Source organism: Nipponia nippon, unplaced genomic scaffold, assembly GCF_047370975.1.
Source record: "Nipponia nippon isolate SJK-2023a ecotype South Korea unplaced genomic scaffold, ASM4737097v1 scaffold_16, whole genome shotgun sequence".
Lineage (NCBI taxonomy): Eukaryota > Metazoa > Chordata > Aves > Pelecaniformes > Threskiornithidae > Nipponia > Nipponia nippon.
This window is the reverse complement of record NW_028262332.1, coordinates 1,757,023-1,784,599: the sequence shown is the minus strand read 5'-3', so window position 1 is coordinate 1,784,599 and position 27,577 is coordinate 1,757,023. Positions and strand designations below refer to the sequence as shown.

General features: G+C 44.6%; 1 protein-coding gene across 4 annotated transcripts; it reads right to left on the bottom strand.

Moving 5' to 3' along the window:
* Positions 1 to 61: 61 nt before the first annotated feature.
* On the bottom strand, positions 62 to 27,512 carry FKBP15 (FKBP prolyl isomerase family member 15). Of its 4 annotated transcripts, none has more exons than XM_087752429.1 (29): positions 27,366 to 27,512; positions 25,912 to 26,021; positions 25,500 to 25,590; positions 24,785 to 24,854; positions 23,388 to 23,462; positions 22,151 to 22,249; positions 21,527 to 21,676; positions 20,551 to 20,619; positions 19,042 to 19,185; positions 18,422 to 18,567; positions 17,901 to 17,949; positions 17,100 to 17,219; positions 16,734 to 16,833; positions 15,901 to 16,004; positions 14,248 to 14,341; positions 13,307 to 13,416; positions 12,788 to 12,898; positions 12,023 to 12,117; positions 11,222 to 11,324; positions 7,591 to 7,762; positions 6,941 to 7,077; positions 6,436 to 6,591; positions 5,627 to 5,779; positions 5,169 to 5,261; positions 4,608 to 4,718; positions 3,985 to 4,092; positions 3,016 to 3,785; positions 2,435 to 2,525; positions 62 to 1,973 (listed from the first exon to the last, which is right to left on the bottom strand). In XM_087752429.1, exons 1-29 carry the CDS (start codon positions 27,422 to 27,424, stop codon positions 1,899 to 1,901), a joined length of 3,765 nt encoding a protein of 1,254 aa, XP_087608555.1. In that variant the 5' UTR covers positions 27,425 to 27,512; the 3' UTR covers positions 62 to 1,898. The 4 variants fall into 4 exon arrangements, with proteins under 4 accessions (XP_087608555.1, XP_087608556.1, XP_087608557.1 ...); XM_087752430.1 differs by having other exon boundaries at positions 25,500 to 25,587; XM_087752431.1 differs by lacking the exons at positions 25,912 to 26,021; positions 27,366 to 27,512 and having other exon boundaries at positions 23,388 to 23,457; positions 25,500 to 25,587.
* Between the last annotated feature and the right edge of the window lie 65 nt (positions 27,513 to 27,577).

The window sequence follows — 27,577 nt, the reverse complement described above, 5'->3', positions numbered from 1 at the left end:
TTTCAAGTGCATACCAACAGATCAAGCCAGACTAAAGTAAAACCCATGCAAGCAAAACAGACAGGTTTAATTGCACTTTATTTTTCAAGAAGTGAAATGCAAATCCCTCAGGTTGTCTATCTGTAACGGGAAACAAGTGGAATTTGTTAGTATCAGCAACGACCTCCACCAGGACGCTGCCACAGAGGGGCGTCCAGAGGCCATGTCCAGAGGCCAGCACAAGGCAGGGCAGCCCCAGAAGATCCGGGTTTCCCGCACCATCACATTCAGCACCCAGCAACTACTCGGTGCTTTGACTTCAGGAGCGGCTCCCCAGGAGCCCCAGCAAAGGCCACCCCGCAGGACAGGCGCTGCGTGGCAGCAGGTCAGCTCCTTCACAGGCTTTGGTCTCTTCCACAATTTTAGCTGCTTTTGGCAATTAGCCGTACTGAGCACGCGGCGCAGGGGCAGGGACCGGCCGCGCTGCTACACCCCAGAACAGGAATACCCAGGAAATCACATTCAGGAGGGCACAGATCAAATTGAGTGCAGAGATGACAAGAGGCAGCTGTAGAAACTAAACTGTAGTGGAATTATTTTAAGCACTTCCATGTTATTAAGTGAAGGGGGCTTTATTTGCTTTGAAGACGCAGAGACCTGCTCGTAGTTTTAAGTTGCATTAGTGCCAATGAGTGTAGAAGTAAAAGTGCCAATGAGAAACCCGAGGTGCCTGCCCAGCTGTCTGTCCTCACCGCTTTCCCCTCTTGGTCCACTTAGGCTGAAAAGTTACACCCCAAACCCCTGGCTGCCTGGCAGAGCCGGCTGAGGCCGGGCTATAGCTCATGCCCCACCATCACTAAGTTTTAACTTGTCCCAATTTAAACAGCAGCAGAGAAGGCGGCACAGGAGATGGGCTCAGCTGCCTACAGTAACTCCCTCTCTAGGCAAGACGCACGTTACGCACCCATATTGCTGCTTTCACTGCCTGTGAAACACAACCCAGCAAAAAAAAAAAAAAAAACCACCAAAAAAAGCCACAAAAAAACCCCCACTCCCCTCTGGCCACAGAGCAGAGAGGAGCAGCACAGGCTGCACAGCCGATCATTTCTACAATGCCTCCGTGAGCCTCGGGCTCCTCCGTAAAACGCAGCTGGGGATTCGGCTTCTTACAACAGCAAGCACTGGATGCTACACCTGTGCTTGGAGCATTGGTCTAACAGAGCCCCGACTTTCAGCGCCGCTAACGGGTGCCCCTGCTTAAAGCAGGCTGGGGTCAGCGAGCACCGTGCGTGCCGCAGCCCTGAGCGTACGGCAGAGCTGCCCTGAAACCGCCTCAGCCCCTGGGGCTTCCGCAAGCCGCCTGCGCGGAGCCAGCGGCCCACAGGAAACACCTGCCTGGGGTCTCTCGGCCAAGTCTCCTGCTGCACATTGCTAAGACGTGGTGATGCGATGGTGCAGGGTCCCTGGGAGCCACGCTGGGGACTAAGAGAAATATTCCAAGAGGATCTTCACTGGAGAAGGAGGAGAGATTTTAGTCTGTTTTTTTAAAAAGTAGTTACCTACTGCAGGGTCCTGCCAGACGACGACTTCTGAAGCACTTCACAAAGTTCGTATTTGCATAAAGTTTCAGATTAATGAATTAAGGGTTCACAGGAGGAGGACAGCAATACAAACGTGCAGTAAGACTGGCTGGTTCCTTCAGCTCGTCCCCAACCTCTGCGCATGTTTGTCAGGTCAGAGCGAGGGGTCCAAGGGCCCACAAGTGCAAAAAGAGCCACTGGCTCTCAGGCCCCGTCAGTCTGCAGTACCAGAGCCTGGGAAGTCCCTGGTTGTTCCCTGTACGCAGCTCGTTAAGCGCTAAGTGCAGAGGAAGAGGCCAGGCCCAGAGGAGAGGGCTCACAGGCTCACCAGCCGGCTCTTCATCCCAGCCAGTCCAGATCATCATCATCATCATCACCAAAGAGCGGAGCTGGAGGGGGACGCCCCTTCATGCTCTGGAAATAAAACCAGAGGGAAACTTGTCAGTCTTAACAGCTTCCCGGTATTTAGTAATTGCTGCGCAGTTCTGGCTCCGAAACCTCCATCAGCTTTAGGGAGATGACATCAAGAAGCCTCATTACTGATGTTTTTACACTTTTCATGTAATGGTTTAATATTCCAGGAGAGATGCTTACAGGCTAAAAAAGGGATAGGAGAGAGGCAAGAACTAAAACCCTTCAATTAACCTGGCAACTCTCACTGACTTCATGCCAGCAGGAGTTTGTCACCACTGTCGCACGCAGCCCCTCCAAGCTCAACAAGAAACAAACCCAGATACTCTCGATTTATACAGAGAACTGACGGGAAGCTCTGAGCTCAGCTAGCAGGAGCCACTGCCACGGGAAGGATTTCACAGACAAGCTACAGGTTAACGCCTGAACCAGTTCAGTAGGAGTGGAAAGATAGAAATACGTACCACTTCCTCCTCATCCTCCTCTTCAGAGGGAACTCGAGGTTTCAGTGGTTTAGGAGATGCTGTTTCAAAGAAGTTGTCATCCTCAAAGAGGCTGGAAGAAGATAAAGAATTAACAATTCGCTTGCAGATGATGGGATCTTGGTTTCACAAGTTCTGTTAAAGAATGACGGAAAACTTTTGTCGCTGAGGCAAACTTTTAAGGCACCTACTATTCACCAGGGCAGAACGTTTCAGTAATGAGACCTAGCAGCCAGCAATATCAGACCCTAGAGAAGCTGCACGCTCCCCTCTGCGCTCAGCCGGGAACCGTTCACCAGGGATAACGGCACCAGTGCCTCCACCCAGACCCCAGCCTGTTCTGCCACTGCTCTCCCAGCAGAGCGTGCCCTGGACAGCCTGGTCTCCGCAAGCGCCTGGCTCGCGCTGTCCAGGGCTAGCGCTGCGACGCTGCTTCAGCCCTGCCACGTGCACTGCCCTGCAGTAGCGGCACACCTGAACCAGCCTCTGGGCGTGCTGCCGTACCAGCCTGAGCCGATCAGCAGGAAAGCGGGACCGTGGCTACCCCAGCAGTCACACCTCACCTGGAATCTTTTTGCGTGCGGCTGGAGCCCACTTCCTGCTGTCCTGGGGTTTCTCTGACAATAGCTGGGCTCTGCTCTGCTGTACTGGACACTGAAGCAGGCTCCTTCTCCGAGCTAGCTCCATCTGATGGGTCTGTGCAGTTCCCTCCCTCACCATTTAAGGGAGGGGGCTCCAAACCCCCGACGGGCTCCTCTGCCTTCTGCTCCACAGCTGGTTTTGCTGGAAGCACTGCCGCATCCACTTCTCCTGGCTTGGCTTCGAGAACAGAAGGTTCTGCAACTGCTGCCTGCAAAGATGCTCTGGAGAGACTGCGTTCAGTCTCAGCTTTCCTGGCGGGACTGCTCTCCTGCCTTTGCTCAGCTGGGACAAAGCCCTCATCCACCTCAGGAACAGGCTGTCGTGCAAGTACAGGCCCCTTATCAAGATCCAGGCAGGATTCAGCTGTGGAAGAGAGATGCTCCCCCTGGACCTTCTCATCTTCTGACAGCACACTGCTCTGTGTTGCCTGCTCCTCCTCAGGAGTTCTGGGCCTGGCAGACAGAGGAGCAGGCTCGCCTTCCTGGTCAGACATCGTGGAGCCTGTGGTTGCTTCCCCAGGATCAGCCGGGAGTGCAACGCTCTGTGCTGGGCTATGCTGCATGGGCTCTTCGTGGTCAGTCTTTGCTCCAGGTGATCCCTCCTGTCTCGCTGCTCCTCTTCCAGTTTCCTCCTTTTTACCATCATGATCTGCTCTCTCCTGCTGTCTGTTGAGTAGCTGCAGTGTTACAGTCTAAAAAAATTGAGAAGAGAGAACATAGGTTATACCCTAAACATAAACCATCACAGATCCCTGTATCTACTGGGCTGCTTTGCTACCCACAACAAATTTCTGCTTCACAGTTATTTCAGACTCACAACATAAATTTGTGTTTTTAGCCCAAGACTTGTTCTCTCACATCAATCACCTGTATCTCTTATCACTGTTGTACCTTAATAGTGTTCATGACAACACCCAGAACCGTCCTGCCACTGTATGTCTCTTCCAGCTCAAATTCACCCCGAAGAGACTGAAATACACCATTCATGATCTTCTTTACCTGGAAAAGAGCAAGACAGGAAACAAAGATAGGATTCATTAACATGTGAAGCACTGGACTCAACATCAGATACTTCTCCAGGTGAAGCAACAATAAATCCAAACAAACACCTGCGGTTTTCAAAGAATCCACTTTTCAAATCAGAAATTCCCATAACAAAGCAGAATACGTCATGCCATCTTAACTCAAAACCATTATACACACACCAAACCCATCCCTCCAAAACTGAGGCAGGTTGCACAAATCCAAGGCAAAGTGACACTTTCAATTCTTTCAATTTTTAAATCTAAGCCTCAAATCTTAAGTTTTAACCTTAAAAAAAAAAAAAATCACGCAACAAAGTGAGCAGCAGAAGACCACATTGTTTCTTCCTCTATAGCCCCTGCTACTAGAAATGCAGTGCTTCTGCAGAGAAAATAATGTTTTTCCTCCTTGTCTCTGCTCAAAGAGAAATAATTCAAGGCAAACAGAATAGATTGGCTTAGTAAGGTGAAATATGGGATAGTCAAGCTCACTTCTTCTGTGAAGTCTGCAGGTGAAGATCTGTCCTGATCCTTCTCCAGGTCTCGGATGCGTTCTTCATAGCGAGCCTTCAGCACCACAATATCAGACTGCAAGGCTGAATACTGCCGAAGGGAAACCCAAAGTTAGAATGGCTTCACAGCCACCACCACAACCAACCTTGCAACGGATGGGTTGTCTGTAAACAGTTTTTTAATGAGGAGTAAATCACTTAGTTGAGTTTTAAGCAGGGCTTTGAAAGAGTTGCAAAAGACTTGGCTGAAAGTAACAGCACCAAAATAAAGATATGCAACCAAGCTAAAACCCTGGGAGATCCACAACTGTGTCATTAGCCCTTCAAGTAACACCAAGAATGGGCATAGCATTACGAGATCCCAGTGAAATGAGGGCTGGGTCTCATCGTTGGACCTGTTTGGGTTTGCTGGAAGCAACGTGAAGTTATTCCTTCCCTCATATTCTGGAACTCATGTTCTTCTTATTCTGGACATCGGTAGCCTGAGGCTAGTGATTGCTGTGCTCCAGTTCACATTCAGCTGCTGTGTTATTCCCTTTACCTTCTCTTTGACAGGCTCTAGTTGCTCCAAACGTTGCTGACACTCAGACAGTTTTTGCTCCTCTGCTTTTTTCAAGTGTTTTAGAGCTGCAAGCTGAAAGACAAGAACTAGAGCCCATCAGTTTACAGCCCCTTTCAGTGTCATCCACTTCAAGACAGTTTCTGCTCAAAAATAGTCACTCGGAACAATACAAATAAGCAGAAGAGATTATAGCTGTTGCTTTAGTCTGAGACTGACATCATCTTGGCTCTCCCTCATTCAGAACCGCAGTAGTAAATCCACTAAGCCCACCAAGCCAATGTAACAGATGCAAGCACAGACACATGCCGTGGGCAACACCAAATTCCGTAACAGACAAGAAATTAAAAAGTCGAGCCACAATTAGGTGGGAGAGGACTGTTGGTTACAGTTACTGGTTATTTAGCATTACATTTCAGCAATAAAGAACAGCCCTTTACCTTCTCTTCCAGCTGCGACACCTGCTGCTGCAGGGAATCTCTCTGCTCACACACCTCCTGGTACTGTCTAACATGCTGCTCCTTGGCCGAGGCCAGCGTACGTTCACACTTGGCTTCCCACTGGGATTCCAGCTCTGCCTGGATGAGCGACAGCTGCCCATCACGCAAGAGAGATCATTAGGAACACACAAACGCAAGCTGTATTTGCACAAGTGGATGAAAGCTTGGGGCTGGACAACATCTCCTGCCCTAGGCTGGAATACCTACATGCAGATGGCAGCCCTGCAGCTGCCACCAGCTCCTGCCCACACCTCTCAGTTCAACTGCGGCCGCAATCCCTCAGGCTGGTCTGAAGGTCTGGCTCAGATTTCAGATCTCTTGGCATATTTCTAAGCAGCCCTGTGTTCTTCTCTCTACTATGAACTCAATTTGGTGCCTCGCCTTTCCTCAGTTTGACACTCTCTTTAACACAGTCTAAATCTGATGCTGCATGCCAGCCTGCACCAAAACTCTGCAGCCACGCCAGCGGCCTGCAATTTGAGTCCGAGAACGACTGGGACCTTGCAGTCTTCCTGCCTTCTCAGATCATGTCCCTCCTTAGAGACACACCAGTGTAAATACCAAAGTCAGAAGCAGGGCCAACAAACACCAGCAAACATATTTTAGAAAGACAACAAAATGAACTCTGTGTTAAAAATAATCCCTAAAATCAAGCAGATGTTTTCTTTCTTCCACTACCTAAGCATTTTCATGACTATTTCCTACAAGCCTTCCAGACACTTGTTGGAGAAGCTCCCACGACTCTGCACCTGCTCTGCTGCTGCCTGGTCAGTCGAAGTCCGTGCCTTTTTCAGCAACTGTCGAAGCTTGTCCAGTTCCTGCTGATATGATCTGCGTATTTCTTCCATCTCTTCCTCTGCTTGAGCTCTCTCTGAGAGGGATTTCTTCTTCCTCTCTGCAAGATTCTGCAATTCAGAAGAGGACACAGATTAGGCCAGACTGCACCAAAGTAGCTTCTCTCCCTTGTGCATAAAGAGCTTCTTTGGGCAGGGAATCTTACCACTTTAAAATCAAGCTGAGATTATTTTAGAGATAGGAAGGTTAACATATTACTGGCTAAGATATTTAAAAAAAAAAAAAAAAAAAAAAATCATCAAATCGCATAAGCACAAAGGATCCACCAGTATAGGGATCCTTGCCCGTGGATGAGTCAAGATTTACCTAACTTGCAGAATTACAAGCAAGAACATTGGGTTAAATTTCAGCAGGCAATTCAAACCCTGCATGTCTCTGTAATGCTGGCCCTGGACATACCCTTTCAAGAGTCTCCTTTTCCACTTTTAGGTCCGTTAGCTCTTCTTCCAGTGCTGTAATCTTCATGTCCAGCTGTTTGCGGTTCTGCTTCTCAGCTTTGAATCTAGTCTGAGTATCCTTAGAGGCTTCTTGGAGCTCTGCAAAAATACACTTTACTGTGGGTTTCAGCGCTACATGTATTTCAGGTTAGCGCATTTGGGGGCTGATGGGAAGGAACAGCGTCTCTTGCACAATGAAATCAACACCGCGGCTTGCACCTGCAGTGGGAACTAGAATTTATCAAGAGCTGCTTCTGTGAAATGGCAATGCTTGTACCTCAGCTTTTGTCTTAGCTTTTCAACCACAGGAACATCTCTGGTTCCTCTACAAGATGTTAGACAGTAATACCAAGAGACTGCTTCTACAAAAGGCATCCCTGGGACAGGATGATTTTGTTCATTGATTCAGCCCACTTTCCTTTTAGCGGTAACAAGGATGCACATACCCTTCAGACATTTCAGTGCATCAACATCCTTCTTTGATACCCTTGTGACTGATCCTAGGGAAAGCAGGAATAGATACCCCAGAAGAAAGGAAAAACCTATGACTCTTAAAAGAGGAAAAGGAAGGATATAAAGGAGCTCTCACGGAACAGGCACAAGAAGTCTTACCTGCTAACTGCGCCTGCAGTTTGTTGAGCTGCGTCTCGTGTCGCTCTGCCTCCTGCAGGGCAGCAGACAGCTGTTTCCGCAGGTCCATTTCCTTCTTCTGGTGGGCAGTCAGCTCCAGCTGCAGCTGGGAAACCTGCGCTGTGGCAGCTGCTAACTCCTCTGCAACTTTGGCCTGTATCACAAAACGGAGCAGGGAAAAGGGAGAAAAAAAAAGGATATGTGAGTGTGAGGAGGCACCAGAACTGTTCTCACAGGAAGAACTGATATGGTACTGGAGACCTTATCGGGGAAGCGCTGGGATCCAGCACCTCACGCACATCTCTAGATTGAAGAGGTAACGATAACTTTTTTGCCATGTTACTGTGAGTCGTTTGGCTGTAACCTGTCCAGACTGACTAGAAAGTTGCACAAGGCCACCAACAACCTCATCACCACATTAGTTCAACTCAGTGAGTTTTCCTGAAAAGGTTAAACGTGTTTTTAAGACTAGTACCAGTGCCTGGTGGTTCTCTCAGAGTTTTCAGGCTAAGACAACATCTATTTAAGTAAAAGCCTGGGCTCCAACATCTAATTATCTTCAACAAGCTTACAAATCACTGAAAAGCTACAGTCAAAAGAGCACTTTTCCTCCAGAGCACACAGCATGTAGCCACCTTGAGGTGCCCGCACGGGCAAGGCTGTCGTTTTGGAGCATAGTTCTCACAGTAATTTGTTGACCTGTTCAGATTTAGTATTACTCAAATCAGTGACTCATGTAAAACCAGGTACTAATACAGCTTGTTAGACAACTTGTAAACAATATGTTGGGAGAGGCTCAAGGCATCAAGACAAAGACACAAAGTCATGTTCCCAATCTTGTTGCATGACACACAAAATTCAGAGGATGCTCAGCAAAGACAGAACTACACGCGTCAGAAAACCTCGCTCGCTGCAGGGAATACCTAAACAGCTTCTATATCTACACCTACATTCAGATTCCCAACAGGCTTTCATGTTCTTGTAACTGGTAAGTTCAGGAGAACTGGAGTTTTGCTCTGCTTTATCCCCATAAGAGAACTAAAGTGTTTCTCTTCAGACGAGGACCACCACCTTCTGGCAGAGAAGAGCTGTGAGCAAAATTGTTCCAACTATGGGGAGGATGAATATGTGCTGACCTTGAGGGCTGGGATACTGCACCATTAATTTTAAAGAGGAGGCAGCATTTCAACAGAGACTGGCTAAAACAGATCTGCCTTCCCCTTATGTTTCCATAAATGTCTCCCTGCAGTTGAAGATACTAACTCCTAGCACGCTAAAAACACAACCAAACCCCATGGCATATCTAAAGGCTATTTCAACACTTGCCTCTGTCTTCAATGGCAAATAAAGACAAATAAAAAGGCAATCCTATGCTGGGAACTGTTACCAGACTTAAGTTTCTGCAGTGAATGTTTCATATCTATACTAGCTCAGCTCCAGCCTCCAGCTTTCAGGTACCAAGAATCTTATGTGATCTGTATCTTCTCTGACAATTACATGTCCTGTTTCTCCCACGGGGGAGGTGAAACGAGCAGCAATGCAACAAAGTTCTTTGAAAGGGTCCCCAAGAAAGAGGGGGCCGGCGGCTACGTTGCCAGTTATAAAGCCCTTCTCCAAGTTGAAGATCCATGCTAATTCAAGATCTGAGGCAATTCTCTTAATGCCAATCAGCTTCGAGCTAGTTCAAGAGGAAGCTGGGCTGGCGCTATCTAGGGCACAGTTATCTATCACCTACACAGTCCGCAGACACACTGCCTCACCTGGTCCCAGCCCCGATCCACTGGCAGCATGCGCTAGGAGGAGAAAGCAGTGACAGGAAACAGGCAGAGTTAAGAACACAGCTTGAACAGCAGAGGCATCAATCATCATCAGAAAAGCAAAATGCTTCATTACAGGAGCCCAAGGCATGCCAGAGAAGCCTTTAAATTACTCCAAGAACTGTAAAAGCTTAGACAGAAAAAGTTCATGGAGCCTGGTTTAAAAAGAAAGAAGCTAAAGGTATCCCTACAGGTACACTACACACCACAGATGTAGGAGCAGTCCTACGTGACTACTGTTTCACTGCACTGGAGAGTGTGGGGTATTACTTATTGTTATGGTACACGAAGCCTTCATCTAAAGTTGTGATGTGCTCTGCCAGGGTCAAAGAACCCAAAAGCAGCAAGCTACTAATACCTCTTCTCAGTGATCCTGGGTACAGATGCCTGGCCTGCATCACAAAATAAATGGTGAGTCCCTATTTTTAGGTACAGAACAGATAAAATAGCTTAAAATTCTCTTCCCAGATTCTGTCTGTCCATAGTGATCTCAGCAATTGCAGTCATAGAGCAAGCTAGGTTAGATAAAAGGAAGAGGAAGGAATACCAGCCTTCATATTTACAGTCAATACTCTCACAAAACTAGGGGAAATCTTCTCCAGTGCAAGTCAGGGCTTTTCTGGTCTTCGCCTGAAGTCTACTCATGTAATATATTATCACCTAGGCAGTGACTGCTGAATCAAGTGGAGTCCTACTGAAGATGAGGTCCAAAAGATTCCTGAAGATCCTATCTTATACTTCCAAAAGATGCTTCCTCCCCAGGTTACTTATCACACAAGCTGGATGTTGTGCTCACTGACAGGAAGGAATTTTATTTTTTTATTTCAATCTGACTTACTCCTGGTTAGAATCTCTCACACTCCCTACATATTATGAGTATGCTTTCAGTGGAAAAATACAGCTCTCCTTCATTGTCTGCTCACACCAGCATACAATTATCAGCCATATATTGCTCTGTTCTTTAGCATACTTGCTAGCATACCTTAGAAAGCTGCAGTTTCTGTCATTTTTAGGTGCACTGAGTTATGGTTCTCATGCAGAGCAAGCATTTATCATCCCACATTTGAACTGAAGAGATACACAACTCAGCAGGGGAGCTTGGTGCAAGACTGAACTTGGTGTAATTTAAGAAGCCAGTGCTTGAGAAAGCATAGAAGACACCATGCAATTACAGACCTCAAAGCTAGCCTACCTGGGCTAGGCTGTCATGAGTGGACATTACAGGATATACAGCCATGCATAAGTGCCTTTAACTGGTTTGAAAGCTATTTCCCAATAGCCCGTTTCAGAAAAGCACAATACATTATTGGTAGAAACAACCAGCTTTTGATTAGTATTAAAAAAAGCGCAATGAAGAAACTCTAGTAGGAAACAGTTTTTCTTATTGCTACATTCACTCTATGTCAGTTAAATAGAAGGAATAAAAAAACTTCTGAAATTGTCAGTGCAACTAAACAAACAAAGCACATTTTCAACCTGACAAAGCCCTGTGATGCACACAATTCCTCAGCACGTTGGCCATATACCTACAAAGTTAACGATAAATCAGACACTTTCCTGTAAGATAAGAATATTCAAGCTATGACAGCATAAAGGCCTACGTTTATATCCTCTGTGCTGCTTGTTATGAAAGCCATAAAAATATTCAAATTGTTTCTCAAAACAGCTTTCAAAACATAAGTTCAGAACTGCAGGTCTTAAGAGAACTGACTTAAGCCTTGACTAACAAGGCTTCAGCACGTTTAGTTTCCTGGCTGCAGCCAGAGGTCTATGGCTCTGCTCATTGTCACCATTACCTTCTCCTGTTCTGCATGCAACACTCTTGCCTGTGTGTTTTCATTTGTTGTTTGCAGCGAATGGTTCCTCTGCTCCATTAGCAAGTTACTTTGTTCGACATATCTGTGAACAGGGGAAGATTGCATGAGCGTTTATGTAAATACATGACTTGGAGCAAAAGGCTCAGATAGAGAAGGTGATTATTTCCAAGCAGCTTTCTTCATGACAAGTCCCAGACAATATTGCATGATGTCCTGCACTAAAAGCCTGACCTCATAAGGGCGGAATGGCTGTGCCTGGCACAGCAGAGACTGTATCAGTTTGGATAAGTGCTTTATCTCTTTGCTACAAGTCTAATGTTCCTATCACACAGTCAAGAGTTTTCATAACCTGATATCCACTGACCTTTGCCATTTCCTTAAACAAGTTATTCTCCTTCTTACACTGAATGGAACACACACCCAACAGTGGAACTAGGGACACCGCATCCCCTACAACTTCTTCCACCTTACTAAAAAGCTAGCAAAAGTAAAGTAACTCCCAGAAGCAGAGCAAGCATGCTCAAAGAAGATAGCATGAGTTGTTTCTTTTTTTTTTCCCCCCCTTTTACACATTCACGTTTACTGTAAATTACAGTTTTGGAGCTATGCCCTGCGGGGGGGGGGGGGGGGGGAACTCCCCACTTTTAATGCCTTAAAAATTTTTTTTAAAATATGAGAACATGTCTCTATCCTAAAGAACACCCCCCTGGTTATGCCTAACCAAGTGTAAGCTAGAAAGTCTTTGCAGATGCAGAGAGACTGTACCCTCCCACTCCTTACCTCTGATTCCGCTCAATCAACTCACTGATCTTCTCATTCTGCTCCTCGATCCGACTGCTCTTCTCAAATATCTCCTGCTTCAGTCTCTCGTTTTCCTAAAGCATAGCCCAGCATGAATATTCATCTTACTCAGACTTCCTTGCAGCAGTACCTAAACCTTTGTTTTGTACAGATGCAGTACAGCGGTGAGACTTATCACCTTCTGCGGTAACATCACAGGAAGGCACTGTGCTACATTTAGCAGGAATCCTGGCATGGGGCAGTGATTGCCAAACCACATTCTAGAGAATATTGCGTCTGGTTGACTTTTTCACCCACAAAAACCAAGACTGTAAGGCTGCTGCCCAGAAAAACTACAAAGCATAAGACTAAGTAGTGAAAAACAGAAGTAGGTGGTTCTTGCAACATGGTACTTCAGCTGTGAAACTGTTCTGCAGGACGCTGTGAGTTAAGTCCATAACGGTTTAAGAGGAGGATGAATTTCTCTCACATGAACATTTTGCCTATTAAATACCAATATATCAACTATGGCTCAGAAAGTACTCAAACCACAAACTGTTGAGAAGAGCTTTTTTTCGGGGGGGAGAGGGCTGGAAATCATTGTGTATCTCACACTCTTACCTAGGCAGCTGGTTTTGGCCATGCAAAAATAGATCACGTGGGTGGAAGGACATTTGGGCCAAGCCAGTACAGCTGTCCTCATTAGGAATAACAGTGGGCTCCAGTTCCTTGTGGAAGTAGTCAAATAAGGCTGGCCATGCTCACCTGGATTATGCGTTGGATATTGCTCATGATCATGGAGGCTTCCATAGTAACAGAGGAGATACCAGGCAGTAGTGAGCTGTTACCAGTGTTTTGTTTCTTCAACTCCTCCACCTGCAGGGATAAGCCATTCTTAAGCTAGATTAAATGAATTTATGGGTGTAGGTAAGAGTCAGACATCTGCAAAGATCCATTTCACTGTTCCATCTGATCAGCTGTAGGGTGTATGGTACTGTATCAACTGTGACACCTCCTGAAGGGCAGTGAATCTCTCCAAACACAATGCATCATATGATATTTAAGACACTAAGGGACAGTAGCTTCCCCCAAGCCTAGTCTTAGCTTTTTCATAGTAGCTGAATTGCTACCAGTTCAGGGTCTGATAATATCAGACTTTTCAATAAGTTAGTACATCGCTTACAAACTTAACGCAGGCATTTAAATAAAGCCAACTCCTCAGACTACATTTGGAGAGCAAATAGCAATAACGTCGTTAATGAGCCTGTCCGTGCCATACATTACCTTGGCAGCCAGATAATCCATTTTATCTACTACTTTGCTAACGGCCATTCGGATTTCAGTGTTATGCTGCCGAGCTTCCGTCATCAAAAAGGAAGTAACATCCCCAGGTGCTTGAATGGGAAGGAGAGAGATCTATAATTACAAGGGGAAAAATGCCTGCAGACAGACATATCAAAAGCAATGCTTAGCAGTTTGAAGCCTGCCAGATAGGACAGCCACTCTCTTCCCAGAAATCAAAGTGACATGGTATCTGGAAAACTAATAATGTAGGTATTTTCCAAATAACATGAATAGGCAGATTTATGACTACAGGAAATTCTTGAGCCACATGAAAGCATTTCGGCCAACAAGACAGAAGCCCCCAGACACCAGAACAGTACACAAAGAGGTACAATCAAACAGGAACGAAGGTTGGCTTCTGAAACTTTGAACTGAAAAACCACACTCCAGGAAAGGTTCAGCTATACTCAAGTCTTTACCAACAGGGATTACCTAAATGGTTCTTTAAACGCCTTTAGTCCTTCTTAGGTTGTATCTTTTTTTTGGGCTACGTCCTCCCACTGAGTAGAGGCCCCTATATGTACACTTAAATCCTTTCCCTGGCCGGTGGGATAGCTGTTTACTATTACAGTTATATTTATAACTGGAAGCACCAGCTATAAAATACCTTTACTAATACACAGCCTTGGGAATACACCTAGAAATTCCCTCCCCTTTCACACTGCACGAAGTTCCTTAAGGTGGGAAAAAGATGGATATTTATTGGGAAATGTTTGCCCCTATTTGGTATCAAAAAAATAAGAATTTGTGAAACAGCAGAGCATTACAGACAGGATGAGTATGTACGTGTATGCTACCATTGCTACCTAAAATCATCATTATAAAGAGTTTACTGGAGGTACTGCAGCCTTCTGAAAAGCACGTACTTTTTTTAAACATACCTTGGTAAGGTGCAGGATACATCTGTCCTACAGGCTGGAGCTGAGAAGCAGATGCAGCAGTTTGGGTGTAAGCAAATGCCATTCCTGGATATGCCTTGCAGAACAAGTTCAATAGATTAGAATATGTTTTGATATTTCCCTCCCTCACACTTAAGTGGTTTTCCATGTTTTCTAAGCCCCAAAGTAACAATGATATTTGGAAAGAAAAAAAAAAACACAGAATTAGGGAGCAGGAAGTCAAATTACACAACAATCATAGTAAAGGGGAAAAAAACCAAAGCCACTCTTCTTTCAAGGCTTAGATATATGTTCAAGCTACCAGAGCTTAGTAAATTGCCTTCTTCATTGAGGTTCAAGCAAGAGCATGTTACCCTACGTTTTGAGAGGCAAAGATCAGCACGGGACCAGCCCGCTGCAGCTTAGTGGATGTGCAGTAGCCTGAAGTTATGCTAAGCTGAACACAAGGCTCTTCCTAGGAAAGGTCCAAACAGCACAACGCAATTTGACTGCAATTTTACTGCTCAGTGCTCATCAGAAGCAGCTAAACAGACTGAAGAATGCATTAAATGATAGGAGCACCTCACTCATATCCATTTACTCCCTTCAGGCAAGGAGAAAAAAAAAAAAAAAAAAAATCACAATACAACTTGGGCCAAGTTTGCACAAGAATTCAGGACATCAGGGTTAAACTTTCAAAACAATGCATCCAAATCACTGTCAGATTAAACTTCAATTTAATGACCAGTTTCTATTCCAAACAGAAAAGCCCATCTTTTTTAATCTTGTTATGTGCCACAACTTCCTCATTTTCAGTACAAGGAAAGTGCAAAGCCAAAGCAATGCACCAGGGTTGGTGGGGTGTTTTTTTTTTGTTTTTGTTTGGGTGGTGAGGGTTTTGTTTGTTTGTTTTTTCTTTTTACACACACATAGTGCTTGTATTCATTATCAAGTATTTTCTTCCTGTCTGGACCCTTTAAAAAGAAACAGTACTTCTATGCACCATAAGCCACTGTTTGATTCCCAAACCCTCCAGAAAATAGGTTAAGTGAAAATAACTACAGAAACCATAGGGCAATAAGCTTGGTTTCAGAGTTCATAGAATTGTTTGTACGATAGCTTTGTACTAAGTCTTCAGTACCTGATGTAGCAAATACATTGTGTGTTAAGCCCCCAAAGTTTCCTTGTTAGCAAGCAGATTGCATCACTTTACAGCTGCAGCACCACAAGCCTCGTAAAGGGTTATTCTTTTGCTGGATGAAAAACCATGAACCATAAACATGTTAAAGTGTGCAAATGAGCTCTCATGGAAAAACAGACCATGACCAAGAAAAAGATTCAACTAAAATGCTTTTGTTTTCACCTGCTCTACAAGTATTGAAAATTTTTATTTTATCCACTACAAAAGCAGATATTAAACGCAGTCTGGTTAATTCTTAGTTCAACTTTAAGAAGCCATCAGCAGGCAGAAAATTAGCCTTTTTTGATTAAATTCTACGAGGCACGTGATGGAAACCTGAGAATGCCAAAGCAGAGTCAAGAAGCAGCAGCCTGGGATTCTCATCCTTACGCTCTGCTATAGAGCAATGGAGAAGACAGTAAGACTTATCAAAACGGACAGAAGTACCAATATTCTCCTTGATTTCATTTTGGTACCTGAAAGCCCTGGGTTCCTCCAGGCAGAGCTGAATGGGGCTGGATCGTTGCAGGTATTAAAGCAGCAGAAGATACTGGTGGTGTAGAACCAGATGCTTGAGGTACTGAAAGGGAAGAAAGAAATTCAGCATGCCATAAAGTAGCTAGAAATAATTTAACTCACTCACTGTGAAATGGCCAAAAAAGTCACTAAATAGACAAAAATTTAATACAAGCCTGTCTGCAACCTTGTGAAAATTAAATCCAGTCAAACAAGTGATAAAAGGTCAAGAAAAGAGTAATCTTTCACAGAAATTTCACTTCTAGCTACACTTAGACAACCCCTTTGAAGCTTACTGATGCAAGATGTTACTCAGACTGACTCTAAAGACTGCTCAGCTGACCAGGAGCTGACATTACTACTCCATCATGGGAAGAGCGGTCAAGCCCACTCCAGAGCTGCCAGCCCTCTAATGCCCTTAGTTATTATTTCCATCATTTTCAAACAAACAAAAAAAATCTGTTCACTGGGAAAGGATTTGTAACAGTTCCATTTACAAATCACACGTCCTAGAACCCTCAGTGCCACCCCAGCACACGCGATGACAGAGCAGCTCATGCACTGTGGCTGCTCTTCCTCACGCAGTAATGTGTGCACAAGATCACAATGAAGACATACTCCAAGGACTTCAGTCTTGTGCTTTATGAATTAGTCTACCTTTGGATCAGCAAGTGTTATTAGAAGCTAGCTATCAGTTCCTGAAAGGAATCCTCTATTTGTACAGCCCTTGTGCTTGAAGCCGTCAAAGAAATGAAATTTCTCTGTACCAGTCCCAGGCTTACCCGCATATTACCTTGTGTTGACACTGTGGGCAGTACTGCATGAGCTGGCTGTGATGGTCTCATGGAAGATGAAGCCACTGGTTGCGCTGTCCCTCTCAGTGTATTTGGATCCTAAAAAAAATTCTGCATATTACAACAAATGCTAAAGAATGAGTGAACAGTTTGAACCCACGATCGCTTGAGACTAGGTGTTACCCAGTTAACCCAACTGAACTAGACAGGAACAGTGGAATTCTTAAAACCTTTTGCCACAGAAACAGAGTATGCTTTCCCCGTGCAAAGGAAGAGCTATTGCTACGGATTGTACTTTAAGGAATTCACACTACAGAAAAAGCACCCAAAAAAAAAAAAAGTCACATTTATGATTGGTGATGTACCTCTATTTCCGAGTCACTGGAGTCAAGCTGACTACCTGCTGTCCCGGCAAGGAAAGGCAGCATGGGCTGTCCCATTTTAGCCATCCGAGAAATTAGCTTTGCCTTTGCTACATCTGGATTCTAAAAGAAATGGTTGCAGTTACTCTTCCTTTGTCTCTCAGCCCAGGGTTTTCAGACATTACAGACACACCTATCAGGATCAGACTCTTCTAAATCACTGACTTAATTCTGGTTCTTTCAGTTTTTCAATGACTGTGTGAAAAACTAATTTTCAAGCACGCAAGATAACACTGTGGACTTGTTAATCTGGCTTGCTTTATATACTCTCCTTCCGGGATGACACTGCTGTCATTACACAGAATATCTATCCCTGCACAAAACACAGCGACAAGAAGAAAATGTGTGAATTAAGGAACCTGCTTAGCAGCTTTTTCTGTCCTGAGGCACACACAAAAAAATCTTCTCATGTAGCTATACAAACTTATACTGAATGTCCCAGTTACTCTTTGCTATCCATTTTAAATGTGTTCATTTACCCGAGAAGACAACTAGCCTTGTCAGTATCCATGTGGCCAAGGTAACTTTGCATTTAAGAGCAGGAACTGGGACTGAGGTGCCTCATGTTCTGCTAATCCCTTCAAAAGCAAGGCCCTAATCTGCTGTTAGTAAGGTGAACATTTGAGGGTGTCTTGCTTGCGTGATGTTCACTTTATCTTCAGCAACACTGAATGCAGAGGTGAAGCCAACCAAGCTTCTCTACTTAAGGCTTCAAATTAGTTAGGAAGAAACACCACCACTTACTGCTAGCTGTTCACTGATGGAGTTTGACTTGGCCCGAACGGCTGGCTCCCTGAAAAGCCAAACAGGTCTATGTTGATATTGGAGATTAGCAAAGATGAAACTGAACTCCCTAAAAAGTATGACTAATCCATGTAATTAATTTAAGCAACAAATGACAATGTAAAATTTGCAATTAAACAAACCAGCCATTACCCAAGACCTATGACTATATTGCCACCTGTGATGAGAAAGCTGTTGTAGCAGTACCCATACAGATTAATCACGCTAGATCTCAGTAACACTGTACAGGAATGACTTCTTTCATCCATTTCAATTCCTTTAAATCTGAAAGTCAGCATTCGAGCAGAAAGTTTCCTGCAAGTCTCGTCAGGAAGTATTCCTCTGCCACACTGATGGCACTGAGCTGGCACACAGAGGACCCACATTTGCCAAATGTTGTGTTAATGCAGCATTGTGCCAGATGTTCATGAGCATTGCCATCTTTTAATACAGCAAATTGTTTTAACTGTGCTGCTTCTTACCCAGGCTTTGGAGGTATCGTAGATGGAGGCAATAAACCAGTGTCTGCAGAGAAGCCATCTGAATTGGGTACTGGAGAAGGTGCAGGAGAATCCCTTGAACTAACGCTCTGTCCATCCGAACCAGAGCATTCCTTTACCAACTTCACCTTAAAAAGCACACAAAAAAAGATGTTTTTCTGGGTTCCCAAAGAAGTTTTCAGCAACTTGCTTACTTTTGATGACTACTGCTTTGTCAAGCTCATGCACTTCATATAAAAGCATACAACTGATTCAGAACTGGAGAAGCTGAGTCTTTAGATCCTGTCGTTCCTCACTATGAGTACTTTGTTTTCCCAAGTGACTCACAAAAAGACAATGAAAAGGTCCCAAGACAGTTAGAAGAGACATGTCTTACTAAACAGCCCAGAGGGATTTTTTGGGTTTTAGGGTTTTGGTGTGGTGTTTGGTTTTTGGTTTTTTTTTTTTAATTAAAGATACGTATCTTCCTGAGGTATTTGGTTTATAACAGTTTCTGAGCTGTAGTTCTCGTGCCAACAGCAGGTTTTCACCTTGCAGACAGACACTGCCACGCAACAGCCACAAAGGAGATGTAAAATAAACGCTTGGCAGGAGACACTCACCCGCCTAAGTTCCACCTCAAAAACTAAAGTAGAGTCTGGAGGGACACGGCCAGCCACTCCCTGAGCCCCGTAGGCCCATGCCGGAGGAATAATGAGATACCTTCGTCCTCCTTTCTTCATCCCCATCATTCCTTCTTCCCAGCCCTTTAGTTTTTAGAGACACAACAAAACAGAAAGCAAACAGTTTGATCATGACATTACAGTTTCTTTTACACTGATTAAGACTGCTTCAGGCACCTGCTATAGCAGACTCCAGAACACATACAGAGAGATTCTTGTAAATTCTCTTCATTTTCAGTCTGCAGCGCTAAACCTTTGTCTTACAACAAGTCATAGTGGCCAATTATAAACTGCAATATTAACTTAAGAATAAAGATGCAGCTCCTGACAAGTTCATAACAAAATCAAACAGCTACAGCAATCTCTAGCATGAAGGCTGGAGGCTTCCAGGTCTCTGTACGGTTACAGATACCCGTTTCAAGTTTTAGACATCGTAACTTAAGCAGCTATCACAGATCACACTGACATCCCAGAGAAAAAGAACTGCATGCTGTGCGGTGTGCACAAATTCTGCAGCTGCAGGCGGCTTGCAGGGCACACAGGGCAACCTCTCTCAGCATTCTGGGAAAGAACAGGACTCCACGTCATCGAGAGATCACTTCCGAACTGCTACGGTTAGATTGATAGAGCACCCAGAGAAAACAGTTGTAGCGAAGGAGATTTAGAAATCAGAGCAATGCAAATTGTCAAGTAGATGCCAATATTAACTATTACACCCAGGCAACATGAATGAGAAGACACACGTTAAAAAAATAAAGTAGAAAAATAGTGCATCTTCAGTAAAGGACAACTTGTAACAGGTCATATATGAACTACTCAGGTAATGGAAGTGACCTGAACAAAAGCATCTCCGACTCACAACCTGATTTTATGGAATAACATAAGGGAGTACCACACTACCTGGACTGGAAAATTATTACAGTCAAAACCCTCACGACTTGACTTAGGGGGTAAAACCACTCTAGGCAGTATCTTCTACTAGACCATCCTAAAACTTGTCAGTTGTCTTCACCCTCCCATGCCCTTCTCCCAGTGCTGTATCAGAGCTAATCTGATGCTCTGCTTCTGAGGCACAATGAGCGGGGAGGAATCTGAAGTTCTTCTCAAATGGAAATCTTCCTTTAGAGATAGGGTTCCCAGAGAACAAGGTAATGGATTAAGTGACGACCAGAAAAACAAAGAGGAAAAAAAACCTCAAACACACCAGCTCTTGAAAACAGGAAGCTTTCTTTTACCAAACAGGACAACTTCTTTCTAACACTGCCATTGAGAAGGAGACTTGGCTATACTGTGCAAATTAGGAGGAAAATAAAGTTTGAGCGAGTCACTGTTAGTGTTTCCTATCAAATGAAACATGTAACAGAAACAGCGTATATGAATCCTGAAGATCTTCAGTAATTCAAAGCTCTGAGACTTCAATTATTATAATGAAAGTGCCAGAAGTTCTACCTTGATGACCTTTCCAGATCCCAGCTTTAGCCGCAACAGCTTGTCTTTGTTAACATTTGAGTCAAACACCTAGAGAGTTGAACAAAAACACAAAATACATGGATTTCCCAACTGTTTCAAGATTCTGAACGCTACTTTACACATTCCATAAACTCTTACAATCTTATGCGCTATTTCCCATTCTGCTACTTCCAAAATTAATTCTCAGACTTAAGACAGAGCATGGCTAAGAGCTTCTAGTCCATTGCACAGTACAATTTCTTAAAGTGAGTAATAGCTGGAGACTCAGACTTTAAAACTGCTTTGAGCTTGACGGTCAGGACAGTATCGGGCCAGTAAAACACTACACAACAGGATTATATCAAGCAGCAAACAACTGTCTACAAGTTTTGTACATTAAACTAAGACATACGCAGCTGAACAACTCTATCAGGAGATTAGAAGTAAGCTTTGCTATATACCACTGGTATATAGAGAGAAGCATGCCAGGCAGACCAAGAAAAACAAAAAATCCCCCAAAGATGAAAAACAGAAAGCCCTTTTTTATAGCAAAAAGATTCAACTGCAGATGGATGGAAGTGCAAAAGTCTTTGCCATGAATTTCGCTAACAGTAAAACCAGCAGAAGTGTTTTAAAGGTAATGCTTTGAAACATCAAAGCATTTCTTTTGCTTATTAGCAAGCTGGATTGGACACAGCTGTAGAAGACATAAAGCAGTCTCATTCTTCTAACATTTGGAAGTGTGCTTTGTGTCAGACAAGGCCCTTCTTATCACTTCCTCAAGCAGTTTCCAAACAAGCATGAACAGTAATGGAATCCCTTATTATTCTATAGGTACACACGACCTTACTTATGGTGCCATAAGTGACTGAAAAAATACCTTTAACATCAGCACCAATACAATGTTAGATGTGGCAGGTTCCTTCCAGGGACTATCACACTCACTTAGCATTAGGAAGTAGCAGAAATTCCTTACCTGTCCAAGCCCATTGTTCTGGAACAGCCAGCCCGTGTAGGCAATCTCCAGAGAGTCTCCTCCTTCTACTCTCTGCCCTTCTCCAAGAAGGAGATCCTGGTAGAGGACTGAATCGAGCACTGGGGAGCTGTTGCATTTGGCAATGCATACCTGCAGAAGGAAAGCCTGTCAGTGTCTCTGGCCATTAAAACAGAGCGGCAAGTTCCATGATGATTCATTACAGATCTGATCCATTTCTTCCTGATCAAGCCCAGGTTACAGACACACTTCAGAGATGTTCCATGTTTCCTTGTGCTGAATTTTGCTGAGCTACATAAGACGTAAATACCTTCTGCTCTACAGAACCATTGATCTTACAGTAGTTGGAGAATCTTGATTAAAAACCCCATGAGAAGCAACGGGCTCCCTGCCTCAAAGAGGCCTGTATCTAATGAATAAAACTCAGCCAGGCTCATCACAGATCTGCCTCAATCACAGTCATGCAGATCTCAAAGCTGAACTTCAGCGAAAAAGTACGACTCTGACTTACAACCTTTCACCAATAAGGTGCTCTGAGATACATCTTGATTCACCTGTTGTTCTAAACGGAAGGTCATACCTTGCACAAACAGAGTAAGCAATTACCTGTTTACTGAAATCCATTGCTGCCTTTTCTGATTCAAACATGACGGACCAGTTTTGTCTCTGATCATCATAGAACGTACTGTAATTGTTGGGTTGAACCTGTAGGAAGGGAAATCAGTCCCATGTTTTAAGTGAAAAGATACATTCAACTAACATTAAAAAAAAAATCCACATCCTAAAGAAGCTTAAAATAAAAGCTACTGAAATTAAGCAGAGGCAGAAGAAGAATCCTGCTGTATTACCACCCAAGTTCAGAATGCAAAAATTAGTTCTTATTTACATGTTCATTATCGTGGAAGAATTACTATAACTCAAACACTTGAGCAAATATTAAGTTCTTCATAGATGCTGCAGCTTTCACAAGGTGGTGAAAGCTTTCACAAGCTTCTTTGAAGCTAGGTTCTATAATATATACTGAGATTTTTAAGTGTAAGTAATGTATTTTTTCTAAGTATTGATTACATTTAGACTTCCAGAATCGATTGGAGGAGTCACTCCTTCCTCACTTCTAAAAATTCATGTCACCACTAGCTGAGTACATAACCCATTAATCTTTCAAAATGCACTTATAAAACTAAAGCGCAAGCTAGCTTCTTGGTCAGAAATTTGCACTGAAATTCTATTATTTCAGAGTAGAATTTCTATCTATCAAACCAAGAAATTCTGTGTCACCTGATGACAAGCTAAGAGTAGCAAATCAACACACCAGTTTTCTGTAAAACTGGCAGAAAACAGAACTTCCCGAGAGATCCCATTTTAGGGCTTACAATGCTCCAAATTGTTCTTATCAGCAGGAAAATGCTGAGTGTCAAATTTTTGAGAGAAAACATTTCCTTGCTACCATTTCCTTCTGCTTGCTCAGTCATATTCTCTCAGTCACTTAACGACAAATTATTAACAGAAGGAATTTTGTTCTGTTTCTATCCATTGTAGGACGGCAAAACTCAAAACATCTCCTCTGTGATCTAGAGGTAATAACACACCTCCTACCGCGTACGAGCTTGCATTATGAGATCTCCTGATGAAGTGCTCTGCAAGAGGCAGATTAACAGTCCCTTGTGCAACACACATTAGGAGGAAGAGAACAGCGCTCCCAGTCACTGTGACACCTCTTGCTCTGTCAGTCAGCTGTTTGATCTCAAAGGCTGTGATCTAAGTCTTAAGAAAGCGTTTCAGAGTCAACTCCTGTTTGCTGCAAACAATACAGATCATTGGAAGTTCTCATCCAGAGTCTTACCGTGAGTATGAAGCCTGGGTGGATCCTTGCAGTTGCGATCTGTTGCTGCTGACTGATGTAAAGGAGGATCCTGTACTGGATTCCACAAGGAATTGGGCAGGGAAGAACAACAAATAGCAGAAACTCAAAACATCTTCAATTCTAATGTGCTCTGTCAAATTCTGAGCCTAAGGCTACAGTATTTATTTGCCAAATACACCTTGCAGCAGCATTCTTGACAGCAAAAATACTTAACACTGTACTTAACACAATTTTCTAACCTATTAAAAACCCTTGAAAATATGCAAGCTTTATTTAGCTACAGGAATCAAGCAATTCAATCTAATTATTTTGCAATAAGCAAGATGCTTTAACTAATTCCACATTTTTCACAGTTACTGTGTAAAAAGATGCCGCACTAACCCTTCAATACATAAGCCTCATACTACATGGTATACAGGCATAAAACAATGTAAAAGATTGAGCAATAATAAGTTGAAGGGAGCTTTCCAAGCACTAAACAATGCAGATATAACATTATATTGACATATTTGGCTTTACTAGACACGATCTAGTATGGAAAAGTGCTTTCCTTTATGCACCTGCAGCAATGGCTTCTTCAGTCAGCACAGCCAGGTGGTGAGCCGGGAGTAATCCGCTCGCTGCTCCCAGCGGGGCAGGTTGCGATATTACAAAGGCAGCCTGAGAAAGGCTGCGCTAGCGTCCTTCTGCTAGCCCTGGCCTTCCCCGCACCCCCACGAAAGCCACACCTGAACACTTCTCATATCAGCGACTCAGGAATTAGTTTACTAAACCACTATTTTTTTTTTTTGTTCTTGCCAAAGCAGAAGCAACTCAGTGAGACAACGAGAATTAGGAACTAGAGGATATGAAACACCATAAATACCAGCATCAAGGACAGATCACAGTATTCAAAATATCTTTTAAACACACCAATTTACTGGTCACCCCAGTGCTGTGTTCTTAGATGAGTACTTGGGAAGGACGGGTTGGGGAGGAGAGATATTTTTGATGCCAAAATAACAAAACTTAAGCAAAGCATCTCTGTACTACTGGACAAAATTTTGCTTTATATTGATTTCCACGCGCATGGACTTCTGATCCAGTTGTCCAAAGACATTCTGAACAAATATCAAAATTGCTTCCAGAAACATTAGAAACGGTGTTTCTAACGAGTTGTAAGAGGTCTTACAAACGTGGATTGCAGAAAAGAAAGATATCACCAAGGTGAATGGCTGAGCCGTAAGTAAACCCGGGGGGGCAGGAAGGCATAAGCAGCAGTGGAACTAAGACCTCCAACATCAAAAGCAAAGACATTCTGGTGAGCTCAGAGAAACACTGCCTCGTACCAGTGCGCTCTTGGCATGAAAACGTTAAAGAAGTGAAGTGTTTCTCACCTCTTTAGTAGCATGGTTCCCCACTACAGCTGCTCCATACTTGCCTTGCTTCAAGTACTGCCCATTTGTACTGGAAGACAAGCGAGATATTCAGCTGCAGAACCACCCCTGCCTCAGATTTCTCTCTATGGTTGCTGAGCTTTTCTTCTTTAGAGTTCAGGCCCCTTTCCTCATGCTTAAAGTGTCAGGCAGTCTTTCTTAGCTTAAAGACACCACAACTTTCTTGCTTGCCCACAGATTACAGGACCATACGTTATGGAGTTTGAGTTGAAAACTGTTCTTTTCACGGATCCAGGAAATATGAGTTTTCACATGATGGCAGTGTCAAATGGACAGAGAATTTTACTGCTGTCAATCTATGCTTATGCCTCAGTTCTCCACGAGGGAATGTATGAGACATAAGCATCTGACAGAGCTGCCTGGAAACAGTGCAAATGTCAGGCCAGCACCCCAGGATGCAGTTCCATGTAACGGCCAAACCCAGAACTTGCTCTTTATTCGACAACTGCATAACCCCGAACTGTAGCACAATAACTGAAACTTTTTTTGAGCAGAAACTTGCATTGACTTGCAGCATTTCTACCATGCAGACACATGTCTAAAAGCAATGGTCTCTTCCCACTCATCCAAAAATACCTTCCCTTGATGATTAGGTCTTAATCTCTCAGAGACACAGACTCTAAAAGATCATGCAGGAAACCACTGCTGCACTTACTATCGATAAGCATGAACCGCAGTGGCCGTGAACACCGATGGTGCTCCTGAAGCTGCCGGGGCCACGGGAGCCTTCTGGGCTGCCTGACCTGCTGAAGAATAAAAAGCAGGAATACCCGTCAGTGATACAGAACTGCCACCTTCGCTGGCCAGCGACAACGCCACACCACATTCCTTCTCCCAAGGAAAAAAAAAAAAAACCTCCAGAAGAGAGTGAAAAAACAAAGAGTGCTATTCCAAAGTCATTAAAGGCCTCTAGAGTAATCAGGTGCAGAGGGTAGTAAAGGAAGAGAATTTCATTAAAGAAAAGCTAAGTGAATTACTCGCACTTCCATTCTTCACAAGGGCCCTCATGCTCCCAGCAAGACACATGCTACTAAGTTTTTTCCCCACGCTCAAGCGCAGTTACTTACCAGTTGCCGTTTGACCCTTCTTAGGCTGCTTTGGTGCAGTGTACTGGAAGAATTCATTTCCATGGCTTAAGACTGACTGATCCAGACCAAAGAGAGAGGCCAATCTAGCACTAGAAAGAGACAGTAATTAATTCACCTTATTTAACATGCGCTTTATATATAAGGAACACCATTAATTATAAGGTATATAAAATATAAAGTGTTTACTATCACTTTAGAGATAAACAAAGGGATGCATGTTAAGCAGCTCTATACTAATTAGCCATTTAATTTTGAATAAGCAGAACTTTTAGATGAAGAGGCTGGGGTAAGGAGTACAGCTGTGTTTCATTTCCTCAAAAGGTACTGTAAGGAACAAACAAGGACTGAACCTACACCAAAAAAGAAGTTACTTTAAAGCAACAACTAGGACTACCCTCATATGAAATGGCTGCTGAAAAAAACTATGTGACAACAGAGAAGCCACTATTGAGCACTAGAATTTTTCTTCCTGAAATGTCCAGGAAACTATTCTTCCATTAAATTTTACAACAGCAGACGTTCTTCCATCAAAGTGCTGAAGGTTTAACGCTGCCAGCAAGCAGGTTATTCCTACAAGACACATCGTTTGCAGTTTTACTGCTTTAAGCCCGTTTAAGCTCACCTACTCCTGGTATCACGGGACAAGTTAATAATTCAAACTACGAAGCAGAATCCACAAAGGACACCATCACTGTCAGTGGACCTGCATGAGATGCTTTAAAAATAACCATTTACTAAAAAGAGGGAGGATTAGTTTACAAGACTTGTTAAACAGAAGGTCTTTGAAGAGGGTGAGGAGTGGGCACGGCCGAAATTACAAGTGCTGAGGAATCTTCAAGTGGCAACAGGTTACACAGTGTAAGAAAATCTGAATGTGCTACACGTTAAAATGATATCAACAACTGAAAAGTGCTGAACGTGCCTGAAGCGGCCACCCCTGTTTAAACCCCCCCACCCCGGCATTTTCAGGACCTCCCGTTTAAGCCCTTACTGAAGTGAAAACACCCGATTCCTCTCGCCCGTCCCCTCCTTCCCCCCTGGAAGGGCTCAACCCCGCCCGGGCCTCGGGGCGAGCGGATCCAGGCCCCGGGGCCCCCCCGGCCACACCGAGGGCCCCGCACCGAGCCCGCCCCGGCGACCAGCCCCCTCCCGGGGGCACCGGGCTCCCCCACCGAAGCGGCACAGGCGAGGGGGGGCTCAGCCCCGGCGCTAAGTCCCCTCACAAAGGCCGGCTCCCCGCCTCGGCTCCCACCCCGCCGGGAGGGTTTCACCCACCGGGGAAGCCCCCGCGGAGCCGGCGGCGGGGAGGGCTCCGCAGGGCCCCGCAGGCCGCGGTGGGCCCGCCCGCCGCTCGCCGGGCCGGGCAGGAGCGAGGCCCAGCCGCAGGGCCCGAGGGCGGGAGGCGGCCCGGCCGCGCCCCGCTGGCCGCTCACCCGCTGGCGGGGGACAGAAAGTCCGCGTCGTCCTCCTCCGCCGCCGCCGCACCGAACATGGTGGCGGACCCGCCGCCGCCGTCCCGCGATGTCGTAAACGCGTTGCCCGGCAGCGCAGCGCTTTCCGGCCGCGGCGGGACGGGAGCGGGGCGGGGAGGGGAAAAGAGGAAAGGGAACGGCGTGGGGGCGGGGCTTGACAGGAGCGGCGGAGG